This window comes from Echiichthys vipera (assembly GCF_963691815.1).
Source record: "Echiichthys vipera genome assembly, chromosome: 9".
Classification (NCBI taxonomy): domain Eukaryota; kingdom Metazoa; phylum Chordata; class Actinopteri; order Perciformes; family Trachinidae; genus Echiichthys; species Echiichthys vipera.
The window spans coordinates 25,418,329-25,439,894 of NC_139834.1; the positions used below are offsets into that span (position 1 = coordinate 25,418,329).

Genomic DNA, 21,566 nt, shown 5'->3' on the forward strand with positions numbered 1-21,566 from the left:
AATAGAGAAAAAAAAAGAAATCCTGACGCCCATCTCGCCGTCCCGTTCCATACACTGCCCACATCTTACCCTGTTCTAAAAGAGCATGCCAAGTTTAACAATGAACACAGAAAATGTCTCTATACAGAAAAAACACCCATAAAAATGTTTTTTTTTCTTCTTCCTCCTCCCACAATGGCGGACATGGACATAAGACAAGATTTCAGTGGCAACAAATAATCGTCATCTTGCTCCATTTTGGGATTTTTTTTGAGTGCTGACGGGGGCCGGTTTAGTCATAAGAAAGTCCTGTAATGGGGTTTTAAGGGGCTGTCTTATGAATAGTGGGAGGGCAGTTTTTTAAGGGTCTCTGAGGCAACAGTTGGCCAAGGGCAGTTTTTGGGGGGTGGAGAGGAGAAGTGGTTTTAAGGGAGAGTCTAGGTTATTTTTTTGTTATTTTGTTTTTTTAGAATCAGAGGTGGCGGGGACTAGGGTGACCGTTGTGGTAGAGCTTCTGCTTGATGTGGACCATGTTTCCGCTGGAGTCTTCCAGCTGTCTGAGCTGAGCTCGGCGACGGAGGTCTCGAAGGTTGCAGAACTGGGGCAGCCATGACCAGGAGGGGGTATCTGAAGGGAAGCAGATGAGAGGCAAAGACGAGACAGGCGTTAGTTTGGGTTTATTTTAAAGGGATACCTCAAAATAATCAATTACACAGCAATCGCTCACCCTGTGTTACCTTGAATTCTTGAAGAGAGAAAATGTTTTTCTTGCGTGCTTCCACAGTGAACAAAGAATTTTCGCTTTTTCTCTTTATTTTTTGTGATCATATTGAGGGTGTAGTATTCCTTTAAATACTAGATATTTGCCGGTCTGCATCCACCTCTGATAGATGCAACAACAAAATAAAACATGATGGATGTGCCCCTTCAATTTGTTGTTTTTCTAATGCAACGTTTTGATTCCTCAAAATAGAGCATCACAACTGCATACTATCAATCCAGTCCAGTCCAGTCCAGTCCAGTCCAGTCCTGCTTTATTTATGAAGCACTTTAAAAATAACACACAATTGGCCAATGTGATGTATCATATGCCATTATATGGCAAGAAATACAGCATCTATGAGCCTAAAGGGGACAATATACTCATAACAAAGCAGGAATGAAGCCTGTAGTTTATTTATTTGACTTAGACTATAAATAGACTATTAGACTATTAGACATTAGACTATAAATTAGACTATAAATAGTTGTTATGGTTTTAGAAATATAGATGTTGTGAGTCCTGCATGCAGCTTGGAGAGTAATATTGTTTTTCCAAAAAACAAAAATGCATGCATTGAAGCAGGTACCTGTAATTATGGCAGTTAGGGCAGCAGCCTTTTACCACATCACACAAAAGAGATTGATGATACTGTATAAGGCCATATTCTGTAGAAGGATTTAGCATTCTGCATACGGCCCTGAACAATGTGCACCAAAGTGAGTCCGAGCACCTTTTAAACTTTGGTCTCTATTTGACAGGTGACAGAGACGGACAGAAAACATGGATAGTGAAGTGGGTGACATGCAACAAAGGGCCCACCCAGAATTCAACAGGGGAAGTTACAGTTACACCACAGTTTATCTAGGTCATTGCGACACCCAGAGTGCGCACATTTTCAACACAAAAAAACATGTCAATGCCCATATTTCAGTGACAATTCGACTGAGCTGACAGAGTACAAGACAGAGTACAAGACAAGGAAACATCACTGCTTCAGTACTGCAACAGAAAGTTCTGCAACATCAAGTAATTTTGTTATATTTACAACATGCCACAATATCGGCTACTTGCTTCTCTGATCCCAAACTTTACTCCTCACAAGTGTGACTGCACTTCATGTGGTTAAATTACGCAAATTTGGTTTTGTAGTTGTGCAGACATGCAAAGACAAGTGAGCGAAGGCTTTCAAGGACAACTCCGCTAGGGGACACACTCATGAGATCAACACACACAATGGTATGAAATCCTTCTTAGCCTGGTTGTCAGGCTCTAAATCCAGTTACAGGCAGACAAGACATCAACAGCCACCAACACAGGGGACTGATCTCTGTCCTTTTCCGTGTGGAAGTGAATGTGTCCCCTGTAATATTAAGTATGTATGAATTTAGAGCTACACTGATATCGGCTTTGCTGGCTTGTCATTTTGTCCATCTCTGATATAATGCCTTTTTTCATTGTCAAATATTGAATATGTCTTTTAATGGTCAAATTTTACACTAAATCCCCCAAATATCTTCCATACAACATGAATCTAGAAAATGACCCAGCATCTAATGTTTTAAAGTGAGTTATGAGCTCAACACAGACTGGAAAAGCTGATGCTATTATTTTTTTTTTATCCACCAGCGTCGTCATAGCTGTAACTTTTAATTCTGGGAAGTGGGGGTGAGCTTTTTACAGTAAGGGCAGAGTGACAGAGACGGGACAAAAGATTGGAACACTGAATAATGGGATGAAAACAGTAAAAGGCATCAATCTCTTCAAGTGCACCGTGGTGTTGCCCTTGATTTTTTCACATTTTGGTCTGTTGTGATGTGACTGTATCCGGGCATTATTTATCTACATCCACAATGATTACAATTAATCACATTGATTATGATTCATTCACTGAATATGGATAAGTACCTCACACAGCCACACTTCGAAAAATCAGAACTATCCCTTTAAGGTGGAAGTGTCAACTGTATCTATCTGTCTCTGACCAATTAGCAGCCACCGTGCTGTCCATACAGAATACACAGGCCTGCCATAAAACCAGTGACTGTCTGGAGACAAAGAGGCATTTCATGAATGTGAGGTGTATAACGTGATCGTGGAGCAGATGTCCGTGCTTTCCGGGCTATAAAGTGGAGGTGGCGAGGCAGAGTGAGGTCCACAGAGACAGCATCAGCGAGTGAGTGAAAGAAGAAGGGGAGAGTCCCAGACAGCAAACCCAGAGGCAAATGGCCCTGCTAGAGGATGAGCAAGAGGAGGGGTGGTGAAGGAGGGGATGAGGGGATGAAGTGTTGGGTGGAGGGGGAGAGAGAGAGACAGAGTGAGTTATTTATAGCTGTGAATGGGTATGCTGTCCACAAGGACTGCTCTGAAGGGTATCCAAAGGAAAAGGGGCAACGAAGGGAGGTTTCTCTCATTTGAATAAAAGGATGGGGATGGAGTCAGGAGAAATGGTAATGCAAGGCAGAGAATGGGAGGCACAATGGTTCTGCTCTTTTAGAGGAGAGGGGGGGTTAATGCTGCATGCCAAGTCATCATTTTATGCATTTTTTAGATTGTTTCTCATTCACCGGTGTCTTTGCAAAAGGTACTCTGGTATCAGATATTCACAGCGCAACAGTGATGAGAAAAAAAGTAGTTGCAGCAGGAAGCATTGTAAAGGAAATGACCAGGAGGAGATTCAATAAGAAGAGAGGGAGGGGCAAGAGATAGAATTAGGATGGGGGGGGGGGAAGCAATGGAAATCAATGTGTGTGTGTGTGTGTGTGTGTGTGTGTGTGTGTGTGTGTGTGTGTGTGTGTGTGTGTGTGTGTGTGTGTGTGTGTGTGTGTGTTTCTCACTTGCCATTCCAGCTGCTCTATCTCATTCTATATATAGCTCTGGAGGAGAGTGTGTGTAAGTGGGGGTGGGGATGTGACAGCATCTCCATCCTGCACCCCCAACACACACACACACACACACACACCCTTCCCCGCTCTGTCAGCCTCACCTTCACTCCTCATCCTGGGGAGGCTAAACGAGTTTGACCTAGCATCAACGTCACAGTTGACACACACACACACACACACACACACACACACACACACACACACACACACAAAAACACAAAAGAAAGGGGCATTCCCTCCCAGTACAAAAGAAGAAGCCTATACCCCCCCCACTCTATAACTGCTGCTGATGAATATGGATGCTCCCTCCTCTCTGGGTGTTTTTTTTATGATGATGTATTTCACACTGTTGTACTCATGCACTGGAGAAAACAGCATTGTCTCACTCGCTGCTGCAAAACCTTCCACACCTCTGAGCAAAGCAGCCGCCTGCAACATAGGACCGGGCGATATATCTGAAATCTGTTATTCCTCTATATTCTAAATTCTCTATTTTTTTCTCATTTAATGAAAAACGTACAAGGATCAGAACGTAAAGTGTCGTCCAAATGATGTAAATAATGCCTTAATGCAGTTCAGCTGTTGGTTTTTCATCACTGTGATAGATATGGATATGATATAGAAATAATATATATACGATATATCTTCCTTCTTCCATATTGTCTTCTCACTTTGAACTGTGAGGCAATGTAACATTTCAAAACTGCAATTTTCAAATGATACTTGTTCAGGTATTTCAGATCACTTTTTATGAGATGTTTGCGTTCACAAAATCTCATTATGATTTTTTGATGATATTGATTCCATTGAGAGAAGATAAATAATCATATTGAATCACCGAGCCCTACCTGCAATCAACGAAGCTTGTACAATTCATGCCCCTTGGCAGCTCGAAAAACGCTGAAAATCCAAATTAAACTTGATATTTTATATAATAAAAAAAACATATCAGTAATAACTAACATGTTAACTTTGCTTGATACTTCCCCATTCTGCCTGAGGAGCTTTTCCATGGCAGTATCCAGGTCACATATCACCTACTTTATCCTTAAAAGTGTGTATCCAGGCCACCTCCACGATACATTGAGCGCACACAGAATATTCAACCTCCAAACCCTGTTTTTTAAAGTCCCAGTTGCGATATTAAGTATCTTTACTGTAAATGGTGCTTATTATTGCCAAAAGAACGCAAAAATCTTTCTAAGTGTTTCCCTTCTAGTTTGATCCTGAATGGGTAGAAAAACCTGTGAAGCAGCCATGACCGTGAGGAACTACAACACTGTAATCCAGGATGCTAATACATAGATTTTCAGTGCACAGAGATGAATCCAACCCTGAGTTGTCTCTTCAGTAGAGCGCCAGACTATGAGGTATTCATGCTGCCATGTCATGATTTCACACACGTGTCTAATAGCTGCTTAGCTTGAACGTCACTGAAAGCCTTTTGTTTCTTTCTGCACAACCATTCGGGCCAGATGTTGGTGAACTATACACCAAACGTTCTGTCTCATTAAATCTGCCGCATTCCTCTTTTACTAAGTAACGTGCATCCTTCATCTGTCAGGAGGAGACGGTGCAAGAAATAAAACAGATATTTCTGAAAGCGCGCTGACAGGAGACAGGAAATTAAGGAGCAACTATCGGACTCGGTTGGTTTTAAACACATGCTATGTTCACTACGGCACAGCCGACATTTTCTCGAGCCTGGTTTGAACAATACAAATAAAATAAATGTATTGGTTATCACACAAATGCAATGCATGTTTAAAAGAGATAAAAGCTTGGCCAACACACTTTCAGCATATTAATTCATGATATCTGACATTGCTGGCACATACAGCTACTCCTGAAGCAAACGTATTATCAATAGTTGAGTAAAAGGTCCTGCGCATGTGATTTTAGGGCAGATTAGGCCTCTTCAGGATTTTACAGACTGTACTTGATTGCTGTTGGCTTTTTTGGGGTGGGAGAAATACACTTTATCACTGGGTGCACTACAACAGTGGTTCCCAACCCTTTTGGTCTGAGCTACCCTGATGTACCCCTTAATCAATTTTTAAAGTATGTTCCAAATTATGTAATGAATGCACCATTCATTATATAAAAGTGGATCTTATCTTTTTCACGGACTTCCGATCTTATCGTTTATGTTAAACTCTAAATATTTAGGCTAGTTTGGCCAGAAATCATGGGGAATGTACCTATGTTCCCTGGTCGCATAAGCCTGTCTTCTCTGATTTAATTCAGCATTTTGTTAGGGTTAGGGGGTAGTGTTAGGGTCTACATTTACCTATTTACCGTTGAATTCGGCACTGATTGTGGAAAAAATAACAGACCGGGGTACATAGGACCCTATCTGTGTAACACCTTACAATACAAAGCGGAACACAAAGGAACCGGGAAACATAGGTATGCTCCCCAATCATGCTACCATTCATCCGTTTGCTACTTTTAGCTCACTATTTCAACTGTTTATCCATTACTTTTTCTAAATATTTAAAACATTTATCATTAACTGAAGCTAATTAGTTATAGCTAGCTATTTCAACCGTTTCACCTATAGTCTACTTCTGAGTTAGCTAACTATTTTAACCTTTTCCCCATTAGCATTAACATAGCTAGTTAAGTTATTTGAACTGTTCAGTCTACTTTTAGCGAAACAATTCAACCTTTTATGCATTTGTTTGAACTATTTCAACTTTTTATCCATTATATATTTATTAATTTATACCATTTAGTCTAGTTAGTTAGTTTAAACATCTGTGCCCGCTTGCTAAGTAGTTTTTATCCACATAACTGCAACATGGAGTGTTCAGATGTTATAGCTGACCTATTCTTTTAATCTAATCATAATTTCTCTTTTTTTTTAATTAGTTGAGATGCTCCATAATGTTTTCAAGTACCCCCTGGCAACAGCAGAAGTACCCCTGGGGTATAAGTAGCCTAGCCCCATGGTTGGGAATCACTGCACTACAAAACCTGATCAGCACTCGCTGGTTTGTTCTGGTAGCGTGTGGTAAAGGTTCAATTAGGCTTGCAAATGGCATATGCTGTCTTGAATGTACAATTCTGTGCTTCAAGAAATCAAATACTATGTGTACCAACAGCCTCGTAAATAATTTCACATGGCTTGTCTTGGCTGAATTCAAGTGGAAAAGGTGCTGTACTGCCTCTGCCAACACCTACAAGCTGTTAAAATGAAATGTATCATACCTGCTGCCTCGTAACCTTCTCTCCATTTAAGCAGGTTTCCCCACCTTTCCCTCTATGACACACTTCCGCTTTCTGACTGAAGCAAAGGCCCAAAATCCATGTTTTCTGTCAGCATGAATGGATAAACAGGCCATCCTGGCTCCCAATCTTCAATGCAGGTTTGCCCTGCTCAGCCTCAGTGTAATTTGGGGAAATATACTTATTTGTTTGCTTTTTGAATGAAAGTTACACAAGAATATAGATATGCATCACTTTCATGTCTATGCATTAATTATGGAGCTAGAGGCAGCCAGTGGATAGTTTTAGGGGAGCAGCTGCCATGGCTCTGTCTAAAGTAAAAAATACGCCAACCAGCACCTTTAAAGTTTTGTTTAATTAACATGCTGTATCTCATTAGTCACTACAAGTCACTACGCCCAAAAGAATCGCTTTAATTCTCCTTGACCTTAGCTCAGCTGCATCTGGCCAGCTGTCATATAATCACAAGCCGACATGCGGTTATCGCTTTTATAAAACGGTTATCAATTATGGCAATATGAAAGGTATAAACACATTCCATATTATATAGACTTATATAAATAAATAATAACGTTCACAATAAAATAGATAGATAGATAGATAGATAGATAGATAGATAGATAGATAGATAGATAGATAGATAGATAGATAGATAGATAGATAACTTTATTTATCCTCGAGGGGAAATTAGGTCATCGTAGCAGCTGTACAATACAATCAGAAATACAAAATATAAAATACAATAAGAGTACAGTATCACAAATTTAAAACACTAGGTCCCCCTGGGTTGACTGCCTGCAAATCCCGAGGCAGTTGCTACAGAAAATAGCCTACACTAGCAGCTAGCATTCACGAAAGTCACACATAAACACAAACAAACTAACCGATCAAGGCAGCGGCAGACCAGCAACTCCCAAGTTCTGCAGGGTGAAATTACTATTTTTGCAAAGGCTTTGAAGAGAGCATAGATAACAGCTTCAGTCTTACCGTCAGAAAGGGCTGTCTGACGGCGGGATAACAATTATTCTGTGACGCAGAGCTTTACTGAATTGTGTAAATGAATTAGACATGTGGTTATTATTATTATAGTGATTATAAATGAGAATGCTTGATTTGAGCTACCCGTCTCATTTCTGAATCAATTCTCAAACAGAAAATGTTTTTCTTCTATTGAGTTTGATCGGCTCCACTCTCTTTTGGCATCCGTCAGGGGTCTATCTTGGGTCCCTGATTTTTCTCTTTTAATATGCTCTAATTGGGATATATCATAGCTGTTTTAAAGTCCAACAAAGCCGTGTATTATAGCTGTATCCTGCATTTAGTCGTTTATCTCATAACATGTGCTTTATAACTAAACATTCTTTTTTATTTTTTAAAAGGGAAAAAGGCTCAAAGTCAGATATCCTAACAATCACCCCTCCTGGTCCCTGTACTAGTGATATTCATTATCTTATGTCTTATCTGGTCAGCCTGTCAACAAACATACAGTATCTTTAGATGCTCATGGTGTAAGTGTCTGTTATTTAACCAGCGCACATCACTTAATGAGATGATTTTCTCTTTCATTTGCAGCTGTGCAGAAAGTCATTCATGCATGCGTCTCCTTCAGGCAGATTGTTGTTAGTTCAGAACGCTGCATCTGGGCTAATTGTGCTCTCCAAGAGAAGTGAGCACATTACCTGATTCCTGGACTACCTCACAGATTGCCTGTAAATGGTAGCGTTGATTGTAACTCTATTTTAAGGTTTTAAGTAAGCTTGTTTGTTTGATTTGTGAGTCTGACTGCTGCTTGAGATCCTCTTTCAGGGCCCTTCTAGTGAAGTCTCTCCTCATCGCCATGACATACAGTATGTTTGCTGTCCGGGCCGTCAGCTGTGGCAGTCTAGTGTCCTCTTTTAAATCCTCACTTGTTCACCTTTCTTTATTTATAAATTTATATCAGAATTTCGGCATTTCAATACATTTCCATCCTATATAGTGTTACCTTTACTTTTTATCTGTACTGTTTTTTGTAGTGCTGTTATAAAAGTTTATTTTTTTTATTATTGACATTCACTCATGCTTAGCTAAACTTCCAAATTTCAAACAATACCAGTCCACAACCAATAAAAAAAAGGAATTTTTCTAGCCACGAATGCTATAATCACAAAAATAAATCGAGGGAATTGTCATTTTGCCCGTTTGCTATCTTTTTCTATCTTCCCATTGAGGTTTAACTCAACCAAATGTTAATTTGGGGTTGCATCATCATCATTATTTCAACACCTATTAATATTCTATTTAACTCGACTGTACTTCTTTGCTATTTTGCTCTTGCAGTGTCCCCAATGAGATCATTAAAGGTTTAACTACATGATACAATAGTGGTGGGGAGAGTACATGATGTTCCCAAGGTCCTATGTTCCCCAGCTCAATATCCTCTTAATATGACTCATTAAGGAAGCCTTCCAATGGGTTTTATGTTCCCTGCAATCATTTTCTTTTGGTCAAATGTTCAGTGTATGTTTCCCTGAATCCGTATGTAGAAATCATCTAGCGCTTACACTCAAATCTGCAGACAGACCATTTTCTTGTCTTTACACATTGTGTCTCCACTGAACATATTTTTACCATTCAAACTGCATTTGAAGTGTTCATATATCTTTGCTCTTTTGCAAATCTCTTACGATGTCAGTTTATATCAAGACACATAGGAACCTGGGAACATGGAGGTAACTCCTAGAAGCTTTGGTAAGCAGAGGTTGAAACACTAAATTTTTGATATGTATTTTCTCCCAAAGTGATTTTGTTTGACATCAGCTGCCACAAGGACATCGACTTTTCTTTGTGGTTAAATGCTAACACAACATTTTAGCAAACAGGCTAATACGGCAAGACTTGCCAGTGCATAGCAATTTACCTATACATAAGTGCAGTGATTACACTCCTATATGCTATCGACATTAATTTAAGAATGATGTATTGAAGTAAATATCTGCAGGGAATGTAATGCAAATCAGCAGTTTGTGAGAAAAGCAACAAGAAAAGCATAAAACTGTCATTTTGTTGGCTTCACTAAGACATCTTTTTAAAAGTGCTGAAAGTCTATCATCACAGTTCTCATTACGATATGATTTTATGTTGTCTTATAATTCTCTCACTAAAGTAAGTAAATAAGTTTCATAAATTCACAAGATAATTACACCTTATAGTGGTGCTCTTACGTTAACCTTTGACTCAGGGGGATTGTTAGTGAAATAGGGTTTGAGGTATTTTGTCTGTCCAAAAAAAAAAAAAGACTGCTCAAGCTCAACTGATGGCCTTTGTCTGACTCATCAGTTGGAAGGTGTGCTCGGTGGCTGTGATTTTGCAAGAGGTCGCAGTGAACTGAGAAAAAAAAAAAACCCAGTGAGGAGAGCCAAAAAAGGGCCAAGCAATGGGAGGAAGGTCACTTAGCGGAGCTCCTCCTGCTGCTGTGTTAATCTGGCAAACGCTCGCACATGCAGATATATGGCGGATAGATACAAATACATATATATTTTTGCAAGCGTGCATTTTTCTACCACAAATGCTGCTTTGAATCACAGATCCTTTGTTATTTCTCTTGTCAAATTAAGATTATGATTCCTGTTGTGATATGTCACTTCCTGTCACGTATCAGCTGTGCATTCACACTACCAGAATAAAAAGAAAAAGATTTGTAAGATACCTTAAGGGTTGCCGAGCTCTTGTTTGAGTTTTGTTCATATGTATCTGCAGCAAAAAATGTCAATCTTACCGTAGTAGCGACTCGCCCTCCAGGCCCTGACGGCACAGTGTAGGACTCCGTCCAACCACAGCAGCAGCCAGCTGATGCAGAAGCCCAGCAGCAGCCCCAGCATCAAGTCCATCTCCTGCTTGGTCACACTGTCACTCACAAAGTAGTTTTCTGATGAGTCCACCAAGGAATGGTCCCCATCATATGGGATAACATAGTGGACATGATGCCTGGGGGGAGGACGGACAGTGTTAAAATATGAGCAACATATAAATTTATGAATCTAAGATACATAAAAGGAAAAAACAACATAAAGTTAAAGGTACAATGTGTAAGATATGGACAGATATATGTTAAAAAATGACTTAAAATCATCAACAGAATGTGAAAAAGTAACAGTGTAGACATAATATCTACTGAAATTAGCACGCTCCGAGCTAGCCCTGACCCATCCTGTCTTGTAATACCACTTGTACCTTGAGAGAGTCACTAGCATTCAGTCGGCCGACATGAGAGGACGAAAAAGAAGAGCACAACCCAACTGAGATTCTGCATTTAAGAGATATTTTGGCTCCTTTTTTTAAGTACTAAAATTGTCTACAGAATAACCACTTACACATGGCTCGCTAATTAAAACTGATAAGTGATAATGATTCTCTGTGAAATTGACAAACTCTTCAGAAATTAAGGTACACATGTATATTCCATAAATATGTATGACATGGGATGTTTGTGATGTCTGCTAAACTGGCAAATCTTCTGCCAGGTGACGGTAATGAAATCACAATCAACTGACTATACAACATTACATTTTTTCTCTCATTCTCTTTCCTGTGTACTACAGTATTGTAGGCGACAGTATTGTGCAGCATTGACTTTTCCCACTCAACTTTCACCTACTGTTGAAATCAGCATCTAAAAAGCTCAGTGTGATACACAACGGCATTCAGCCAGTGACAGCAGTCAAACAAAACAGTACATATTCCATCATTTCGTGAGAATGATGATGATGGCAACAGAGATCAGTTGAGATCTGGTGACTGTGAAGGCCATAATATATGAGTCACATCATTTCTGGACTCAGCGATCCGTTCAGTGAGCCCTCATATCCTATATGGGAGCATCTGCATTTGTTGTGTTTCCTCATTGCTCATTTATTCAGGTGTTTCCACTCAGCTTTCTCTCTCTCTCTCTCTCTCTCTCTCTCTCTCTCTCTCTCTCTCTCTCTCTCTCTCTCTCTCTCTCTCTCTCTCTCTCTCTCTCTCTCCCTCTCTCTCTCTCACTCTCTCTCTCTCTCTATCTCTCTTAACCCAACTGTTCGAGGCAGATGGCCGCCCACTCAGAGCCCGGTTCTGTTTGAGGTTCCTACCTATTAAAAGGAAGTTTTTCCTCGCCACTGTCACCAAGAACTTGTTGGGTCCCTGTAAATTAATTCTGTTATGATAACTGTTTACCCTTTACAGTATATGTTTTTATACCTATTCTAACTTGGATGATATCTAGAGATTTCTATCTGAATTTTAATCAAATTGCACAAATTCACACTTTGCTGGAAACCCTCAGAAGCCCTCTCGAGGACTCTTGGGAGTCCCCAGCTTGCACTTGGAAAAGTTTAAGGAGACCGACTTGTGCTCACGGTCTGAAATAAGTATAAGCAACACTGCTTCAGTTAAGGTGCTTTTTAGAAATACATTTACTCCCAACAGGTTAAGGCCATACCTGCTCAGTAAAATCATTTCTGGAACGATTTTCCAAGACAAATAAATCACCTAAGTGTGCAAATATAGTTCTTCAGATACAGTATCTCATAATTAGCAATTATGTATGCTCGGTCCAATTGGGTTCTAAGTAGAAAATGTCTCTTTAAATTGGTTCCAAGAAGGAGAGACATGTAAGGACTCAATATGAATCATGTTTTAATTGTTTTTCCACAAATCCACAGGATGTGTGATTGCTACTAACCAGGTGTTCACATCTCACAAGAGAGGAAAGTGGTGAAAAACAGTGAATACATTTCTCTGTTGCACTGCAGCTAACATGAATGATAACTCCTGATATATCTCTGCACATCAACAGCAGCAGCTGCTGATCAGCAATCATCCAGTCCCTCCCATTCAGGTTGTCCGGCATTGACTCTGCTCCATTGGAGAACAGATATACAATTGTGTCCTATACTGGTATACCCGCCCTCCTGAGAAAGGATGAAGGCCTTTTCCAATCTAACGACACAGGCAGTTGTCTGACAAACACTGTCAGGAACACAGTGGAGCTGAGAGATTTAACTGCTACACACCTCTGCGCACACACTTTGGGACATTACATCGATAACAGGTTTGGACTGATATAGATTTATAATGCCATTAAGGCTTTTTACAATAAAAGAGCATCCTGGCCATTTGATATATTACACTTTTTTACATACAAAAGACAGATTTTAAGGTTCTATATTGTAAAAAGTAAGATTTACACGTCCCTTTTTTATTATTATTATTTTAAAGCAGGTTAAGCTGCATCAAAATGTTCAATCCATAGAGAAATGCACACAGTCCGTTTTCAGAAACTGTGTCTTTAAACGAGTTGTCAGTACTTAAGTACAGACTGAACACACATCTATACAATATATATGTAGAAAGTGCTGCTACAGTGCCGTTACAGTCAATCCCCAGCTGCAATGATGGTGCAGAGACACTGAGACCTGGAAACACTGACCCATTAGAGCAGACTGGACCTTTTTGGAAGGGGGTATTTAAAGAGACAGCCGCTAAAACAGAGTGTTTCAGACAGAGGGTTAATACAGGTATATAGAGACACAGAGTATGAGTATGCTTTTTAACAGTAAAGCCATAGAAATTGAATTGGGTAGAAAGGTCATTGAGCTATTTGCTGTGGTCATTTGACAAGTAGTCCACAAGACAATACACATCAGTGGGGCCGTTAAGTGTGTCGCATCTCACAGGGAGGACAGCGGATTGACACAGCTCAGGAGACATTCTCTGGAGTGAGGAAGAGGGGCCGTTAGACCCAGTAGCAGGGGGTTAGCAGATCCAGCCAGCTGTTCGGCTCAGTTTCTATAAGCAATGCAGCAAAGTTGTCACCCATCTGGCGAAAACAATGTGCTTTCCTACGCTTGTGGATGAAGCATTAAGTCTTTAAATATGACTCATTTAGTGACTGGCTGTCTATGCCTTGTGCATTAGTGCACATCGGTTTACAAGTTTATATGCAAAAGACACATAAAATTGCCATTGCTCTGACCATCCTGTTATGTTGATTTGAATGGCAATGCTCTCGCTATCCATTTTATTTTTATGATTACATAGAGTGACTAGAACATTTTCTAGTAGATGAGCATGATATGGGAACTTTGACCTTTGAACATCTTTTTGGTCAATACGACATGTTAAATCGGCAGCAGAGGACACTATAAACAAAACGAGAGGACACTATAAACAAACGACTAAAATCAAGAGGCTGTGAGGTGAAAAACAAACTTGTTACATCAGGTAAGATTGCTTCTTTTATAGATGACTCTTTTTTTTTCATCAAGCTGATTGGCGGAAATGGTTCCTAATGGTTTGTGTTATTGTTCTTTCAACATCCGGTTGTGTTTTTTTTGTGTGTTTTTTAAATTTGCTAGCATCTTGAATTCATCCTGTCGGTCTTCCGGTTTCCCTTTTTGAACGATGAAAACAAACTACTGCCGCCTGCTGGCATAAAGCTTTATTTTGTCTATCGCAGGCTCAGAATATACGAGCAAGGTGGCCATTGGTTGTAGTCTTTGTGATGTGTTTAAGTGTTGATGTGGCTTTTTGGCTGGGTCACAGGCAATGTAAGGTGACACAACAGTCAGCCTTTGTCGTCATTAGTTCTTTGACGTCAGGTTGGTGTGTCTGGGCCTTTAGCCTCTATTATGGGTCACGCTCCCAAAAACACTGGATTCTACATTTCCTGTAATGCAACACGATAGTTTTCGTTAGATGCTCCTGCCTGGTTAATGCCCCAGGTTTTCTACAAATCTACATAAATGTTTGCTTTGCTCAACTCTATCCCTGACTGACATCACACCGTGTTAATGAAAGCTGCTATATGCTCAACACCCAGTGCTTAGTAGGTCTTTACTGGCAAAATCCTGATGCACTGGAAGTTTTACTTTCAATCTCCACCTGCAGGAATGCAACTTCATAAACAGAAATCAGCCAATGCCGTGGTGATCCGTGGGAAGTGCACTGCAGAAACACCATAGCACTTAGTACTGAAGATGTAGGAAAAAAACAGATCTTAAGTATCTCACTGAAGAAGTGGTGGGGCCTCATGGGGGATCAACCCCCTGTTGGACCTCACTGACTTGAGCTATTCAGCCACTGAGGTCCATTAACACTTAACATCAAAAGCTATGTATAAAGATAAGTGACAATCTTCCTCCAGGTTTCTCTTTTTTCCCTGAAGAAGGTTTTCCGCCCAAATGCCTGTAAATAAAATAAAGGATTATTTTATGCTGCCTGTGCCTTTAAACTGACTTAAGCTCTGTTCACCTGCACGCTGCAAATCACTGTGTATGTGTCTTCTTTTCTGGTATGAAAAACGATTCAGTTTTTCTGTAAGATTTTAGGAAAATGCCCCAGTGAGAGCATTTAGATCATCTTAGGATAATTATCCTGCAGCCTTTTTAAAAACAGCATGACACCAATCAGCAGCGTACACCCAGCAAACACACAGTCCACCCCTGGATCTCTCCCCCTGCCACAGAGGCAGCCAGAGAAGCTACAACTACATCCAAATCAGAGCACAGAGGCTGCCAAATAAAATGACACCGGCCGTGTCCTCAAGCCTGATAAGGTGAGCGCTGTGGGAGTCACGACACCTCCACGTCTATCGGATTGGAGGGCAGGCGAATGAAACCCAAGCTGCGGGTCTGCTCTGTTCATATCCTACTCTTTCTGCTGTCGATGTGAAAACAGATGACTGACTCTCATTCACGAGCGTTTCCAGGTCACTGGAAGACACTGTGTGGGTACGGTAACCAAACAGGAAGGGTTGTGCATCCTGTCCAGTTGGTTACTATCTTATCACCTGTGCATTGTTAAATACTTGTATTGCTGACAAATACATAATGTTTGGCATTATGAATATATCATCACTGCTTAATGCTGCTCATATTCATAACCATGCCCCTTTTGGCAGTAGCAACGATGACATGATTGTCAGAATATTTAAAAGACAAAAACAAAAAAAAACAGCCATACATCATTGCATCACACCCATTAGTGTGTGAGAGGCTTTAACAAACTTTGTCTCTGATTATCTCTCTCTGACAGGTATAATGTAATAGCACCTGCTGATGACCCATTTCTGGATATACAGGCTAAAAAAGCCCAGGAACCGTCCTCTTAATGCTGCTAATGAACTGCTACATCAACCCCCTCACTGCAGTATGCACAGTATACACTGCTGTTTTGTTTTAATGTGCATCTGTTCAGCTTGCACCAACATGAATGGAGACATTTTCCTCCCTGAAACACTGATGTGTCCTCGTGGCTGTAGCTTCGTTGCCTGCAGGACTGCGGTCAATCTGGATCTAATATCTGAGGACACATAGGTGTGGATCTATTGGATAAAATAACACTCTTACTTTAAATCTTGCTCCAACACTGTTGCCATACCCTCGGGAACTGTAGACTTAAGCCCAGAAAAAAAACAGGCCCACTTGTGTCTCTGCTCATGCACACAGCCTACAGTCTGCTGTACATGCTTACTGTTGATGAAAAATGCATAATACTGCTGATTTAATCCGGATTCATTTATTAATGAGTGTCTTGCTGCTGTTTTCCCCCCACTTCAAACCTGCTCTCACCGAGACAGCAAACAGCAGGTAGGCTGATGAGCAGCCCCATAACACTTCTTAAGCCATAACCACTTCACTTCAGCACTCATATGTTCATAATTGGCCCAGCAGGTTTATATTGTCGCCGACTCCGCGTAGGCCCGTGCGCACTTGATGCTCAGATTGTTTTTGAACGGCCTTTTATTGCTCATAGTTCATTACCTATTTATGGCTTCGACACACACCTTCGCGTATGCAGCAAAGCCCAAATCCTCGCAGCTGATATACGTTTGGAAAAAACCACCGCGACCAAACGTGTCACCGGGCTCTCTGTTGTTAGAATAAACCGTCTATGAAGACATGTAAGCGCGCAGACGGGCTGATATCAGCTGCGCTTTGCGGGGCTTCACCGACAGAAATCTTCGAGGCCTCTTCAGCAATTAAGAATTGACGGGTAAAAAAAAAAAGCACACACCACCATGTTTACCCAAGGTATTGAAGAAGGATGATGGCATTTACCTTCCACAGTTGCAGTGACAGACGCGGTCCTCCCCTCGTAGATGCGGTAAGATGTAGTTGTGAAAGCGATCCAGTAGTGCGTTCATGTCCATTAAACAGGCTATCGCCTGCAAAGAACCATGCAAGTCAGCTGGGACATGTCAAGCAATAGGCTAGGCTATTACTACAGACAGCGAATTCTTCTCTCCATCATTATCAAGATAAATATAAATAATACGGATCATAAAGAAAAGGGAGAAAATAGCCACGGCAGATCCTCCCGCTTCTAAGAGGGGGGACTCTTGCCTCAAAACGGACTTAGATTATTTATTTATGACAGTAGGTAATTATAGGTAGGCTAACCTACTTCCACATGTCATAGATAGGCCTGCCGTAAGGGGGGTTCTCACATAATGTGATGGCACATTTGTAATGATCTTCAAATATTATCCTCGGTGAGTAAATTAGAAAAGCTTTTTGGGGCTGAGGGAGGTGGAGATGTCTTACCATTACAACTGAAGCACCAAGAATCATAAAAATCATGGTGGTTGTGATCATATGCATCAAAACTTCCAAACTGGCCGCCGTCCTGTAGCCCGGGGTTCTACCCGCGGCGGTGGAGACGCTCCGGCTGGGCTCTGGGCGCTCTGTCCCGGCAGGAGCCGCGCATGGAGCCGCCGCGCCTCTCCTGGCTCCCCGTCCCTTCAAACTGCCCGGTCTCCCTCCGTCTCCTCCTACACACGGCAAGCCGCTCTCTTAGCCCTCACTGCGCCCTCTCCATCCAAGTATCCCCCCCGGTGGGTCGGATGCGGCTGCCGCTCGCTCCAAGGAGGCGGTTTTCTCCTAATTACAGATGCAAAAGTGAGCCGTTCTTCCAGGTGCGTTTCTATCTCTATCCCAGTTAGAAAAGAACATAAAGAAAATAAGTGATGGGCTCCCTCGATATCCTCTAAGGGTGCCTCGGTATCCTCTCCCTCCCTTTCAAGTTATTCCAAACCGGAGCTGCGCTTTAATACCGGCCAATTCTGTCCTCCATCGGCGAAAACGGTCGATTTCTCTTGCCTGGACGTTTCAAAGAGCTGCACCAACTCCACTCACGGCCATCGCCCTCGTCTTTCGCGGAATGCTTGATATCATCGACATGAGGTCCAGATAGCTCCAGTCGGGAACTAGACCCACCCTGCACCCCGAGTCCAGTCCGGATCCAGCAACGGCAGCTGCATCAACGCCCGGAGCCAGACACGCATGATTATCCCATCCTGGCTTCCAGCAGCTACACGAGCATCCACTCCCACCTCTAGTGCGTGTGCGTGTGTCTGTGCGCGCGCGTGTGTGTGTGTGTTTGAGAGGGAGAGAGAGAGAGTGTATAGTGGGCGGTGTGAGAGGGGAGAACTGCAAACTGCCTTTGTGGCATCGGCCTATAGGCTCATTATTTATAGTGGATACCTGCAGATGCACTGGAGAATGGCACTCTTCATGATGATTTAACCTTTTTTCTCCAGAGGCTTAACCCTTTCATCCCCCCAATACTGCCACTGCACACACACACACACACACACAACCACACACACGCACACACATGCACAAACACACACACACGCACACACACACACACACACACACACACACACACACACACACACAAACACACACACACACACACACACACGCACACACATGCACACACACGCACACACACACACACACACACACACACACACACACACACACACACACACACACACACACACACACACACACACACACACACACACATACACAAACAGGTCCTTGCTTTCTATTTCTCTTCCAGACGTTGCAGCTCTTCATTTTCTGATTCGGCGCCATTCCCACTGTTTCTTCTCCTACTATCCTGCATGTTTAATGTGAGTCTTTGATAAAAAATCATACAAATTCTACGCTCTAAACCTGTTTGTTGAAAACAGGGTTCACAGCAGTGACAGAGGTGAACGTTTAAAAAATCCCAAATTGTCTAATCCAACATAGTTTTCCTCCAAAAACTTGCAGACCTTATAAAACAGAATAAAACCTTCTCTCGTCAAAGTGAAACAATGACTGCAAGTATAAACTTAACTCATTTGTGTCTATTTGTGCTTGAGGCTGCAGTGGTCGTGCAATAGCTTTATGATTTTCTAGCAGCTAAATGTGTGCATCATTTGAGACAAATTTCCCTTCGGAGTCACATTGTACTGTATCGTATCGTACCGTATCGTATCGTATCGTGTCGTACCGTATCGTATCGTATCATACTGTATCATATCATACTTTACCGTATCGTATCGTACTTTACCGTATCGTATTGTATCTTACCGTATCATACTGTATCGTATAATACTGCATCGCATTGTACCGCATCGTATCACATCGCATTGTACCACATCAGATCGTATGGTATCATACCATACCCTATCGTAATGTAGCTTAACGTATCGTATCATATCATATCGTACTGTACCGTATCATTTTGTACTGTATCGTATCATATCTTATTATATCGCAACGCATCGCATCGTATCATATCGTATCATATCTTATCGTATCATATATCATCGTATCATTTCGCATCGTATCATATCCCATCGCATTGCATCGTATCGTATCGTTTCATATCGTATCGTATCGTATCGTATCGTATCTTATTGTATTGTATCGTATTGTATTGTATTGTATCGTATTGTATCGTTTCGCATCGTATCGTATCGTATCCCATTGGACCGTATCGTATCACATCGTATCACACCGTATCACATCGTATCGTATCGTATCCCATTGTATCATATCATACCGTATCGTATCGTATCGTATCCCATCGTATCCCATCACATCGTATAATATCGTATCGTATTGTATCGCATCGTTTCGCATCGTATCATACCGTATCCCATTGTATCGTATCGTATCGTATCGCATCTCATCTCATCGCATCACATCACATCACATTGCATCACATCGCATCACATCTCCTCTTATCGTATCACATAGTACTGTACCGTACTGTATCCTATCCTATCGTGTCAAACCACAGATACAGTACTGTATCGCCTCGCATGGGATCCAATCAGAATATTTTGTAATCAAGTGACAACTATGAAATAAAGCTCACTGAGCTATCTAACTAAAGGTATCAGTACTGAAAGCAATACTGTGTAAAAAGGACAACATCAAATGTGGACGTGTGTCAGGTAGAACTTTGCCCCGTAGACAGCGACTACAGCAGCCTGCATTTATCAGATGCTCTAGTGGAATACATTTTCTGAATTGTTGTATGCATGTTGCATATTTTACTAACTACTAAAATAGATATTGTGACAAAATAATCAATAAACTGGTATTCTTTATAATGTACCCTTTGCTGGTACAGACTTAAAAAAACATCTGCTGTCAACACCCACAGGCACACTGCAGCGTGACTTCACTTCGACCTCCCCCAGTGAAAACACACAGCTGAGCTGGGCACCAGTGCAGCACACTCTAATTGAAATCTACAGGGGGTAGAATGGGCGTAATGTAAACATTTAATAGTAAACTGACTAGAAACCACAACGATCACAAGTACGATTGGCTCTCAGGGCCTTGCCTGACACTTAACATGAGTATATGAGGAAAAAGGGAAGTCAACCAGACATAATTGTTGGCTGAATTGATTCAGGCTGTTTAACATTTTAAATATCTGGAAATTCTTGTTAACAATCACGACACGGTTACACGCTTGAAAAACATGCTCCGCTGCAAACACTACAAACAAATTCTCAAGGCACCGGGCAAAAATTAAGAGAGTTCGTATCGCAGAGGGGACTGTGATACAGCACAGACAGTCTTCTCTATCAGAACAACACACTTTTGGAGCTCTGTACCAAGTTATATAAGAGAGTGCTGCAGCTTCACTGATTTTAAATACAAGATGAAATCAGACCAAACATGCACACATTAAAAACAGATAAATTATGAATATTTCATTACTTTCATTCACTTTTATCCAAAGGGACTTACAATAAGTGGATTCAACCATGAAGGTATTACCAAAGTGCACGGATCACATACCTAAAAATTATTATTACATTTTTTTTTATGTGTTTAAATGATTCATGCACCAAGATGCTGTCTGATCAGGTGAGTTTTCAGTCTACGACAGAGGATTTGTAGGTTTTCTGCTTTCCTGATGTCCATGAGAGCTTGTTTCACCATTGTGGAGCCAGGATAGCAAACAGACGTGATTTTGTTGAATGGTGGTTGCCACCCCTCGCAGTGATGGAGTATCAAGCATTTTGGCAGGAGCAGAGCGTAGTGGATGAACAGGTGAATGGTTTGATCATGTTCAGAAAGGGTCTGAGCCATTTGATAGGCAAGTACCAGTGGCTTGAATCACCACTGGGAGCCAGTGCAGGGTGCGAGGAGTGGTGAAGTGTTGGAGAACTTAGGTGGGTTTAAAACCAGACCGCTGCATTCTGGATGAGCTGCAAAGGTCGGATGTCACATGCTGGCAGAGCAGATAGGAGGGAGTAGCAGTGGTCCAGATGTGAGATGACAAGAGCCTGCACCAAAACCTGTGTCGTCTTCTCAGTGAGGAACAGATGTATCCTCCTGATGTGGAGCATGAATCTGCAGGAGCGGGTTGTCCTGCAATGTTGGCAGTGA

The 21,566-nt window shown here is 41.4% G+C and overlaps 1 protein-coding gene across 1 annotated transcript; it reads right to left on the reverse strand.

Moving 5' to 3' along the window:
• Positions 1–451: 451 nt before the first annotated feature.
• Positions 452–17,614, reverse strand: tmem240a (transmembrane protein 240a; the record flags this gene model as incomplete). The annotated part of the gene is made up of 4 exons (XM_083919954.1): positions 17,418–17,614; positions 16,932–17,038; positions 10,613–10,821; positions 452–606 (listed from the first exon to the last, which is right to left on the reverse strand). The coding sequence occupies exons 1-4, from the start codon at positions 17,472–17,474 to the stop codon at positions 452–454; spliced, it is 528 nt and encodes a 175-aa protein (XP_083776080.1). The 5' UTR covers positions 17,475–17,614.
• Between the last annotated feature and the right edge of the window lie 3,952 nt (positions 17,615–21,566).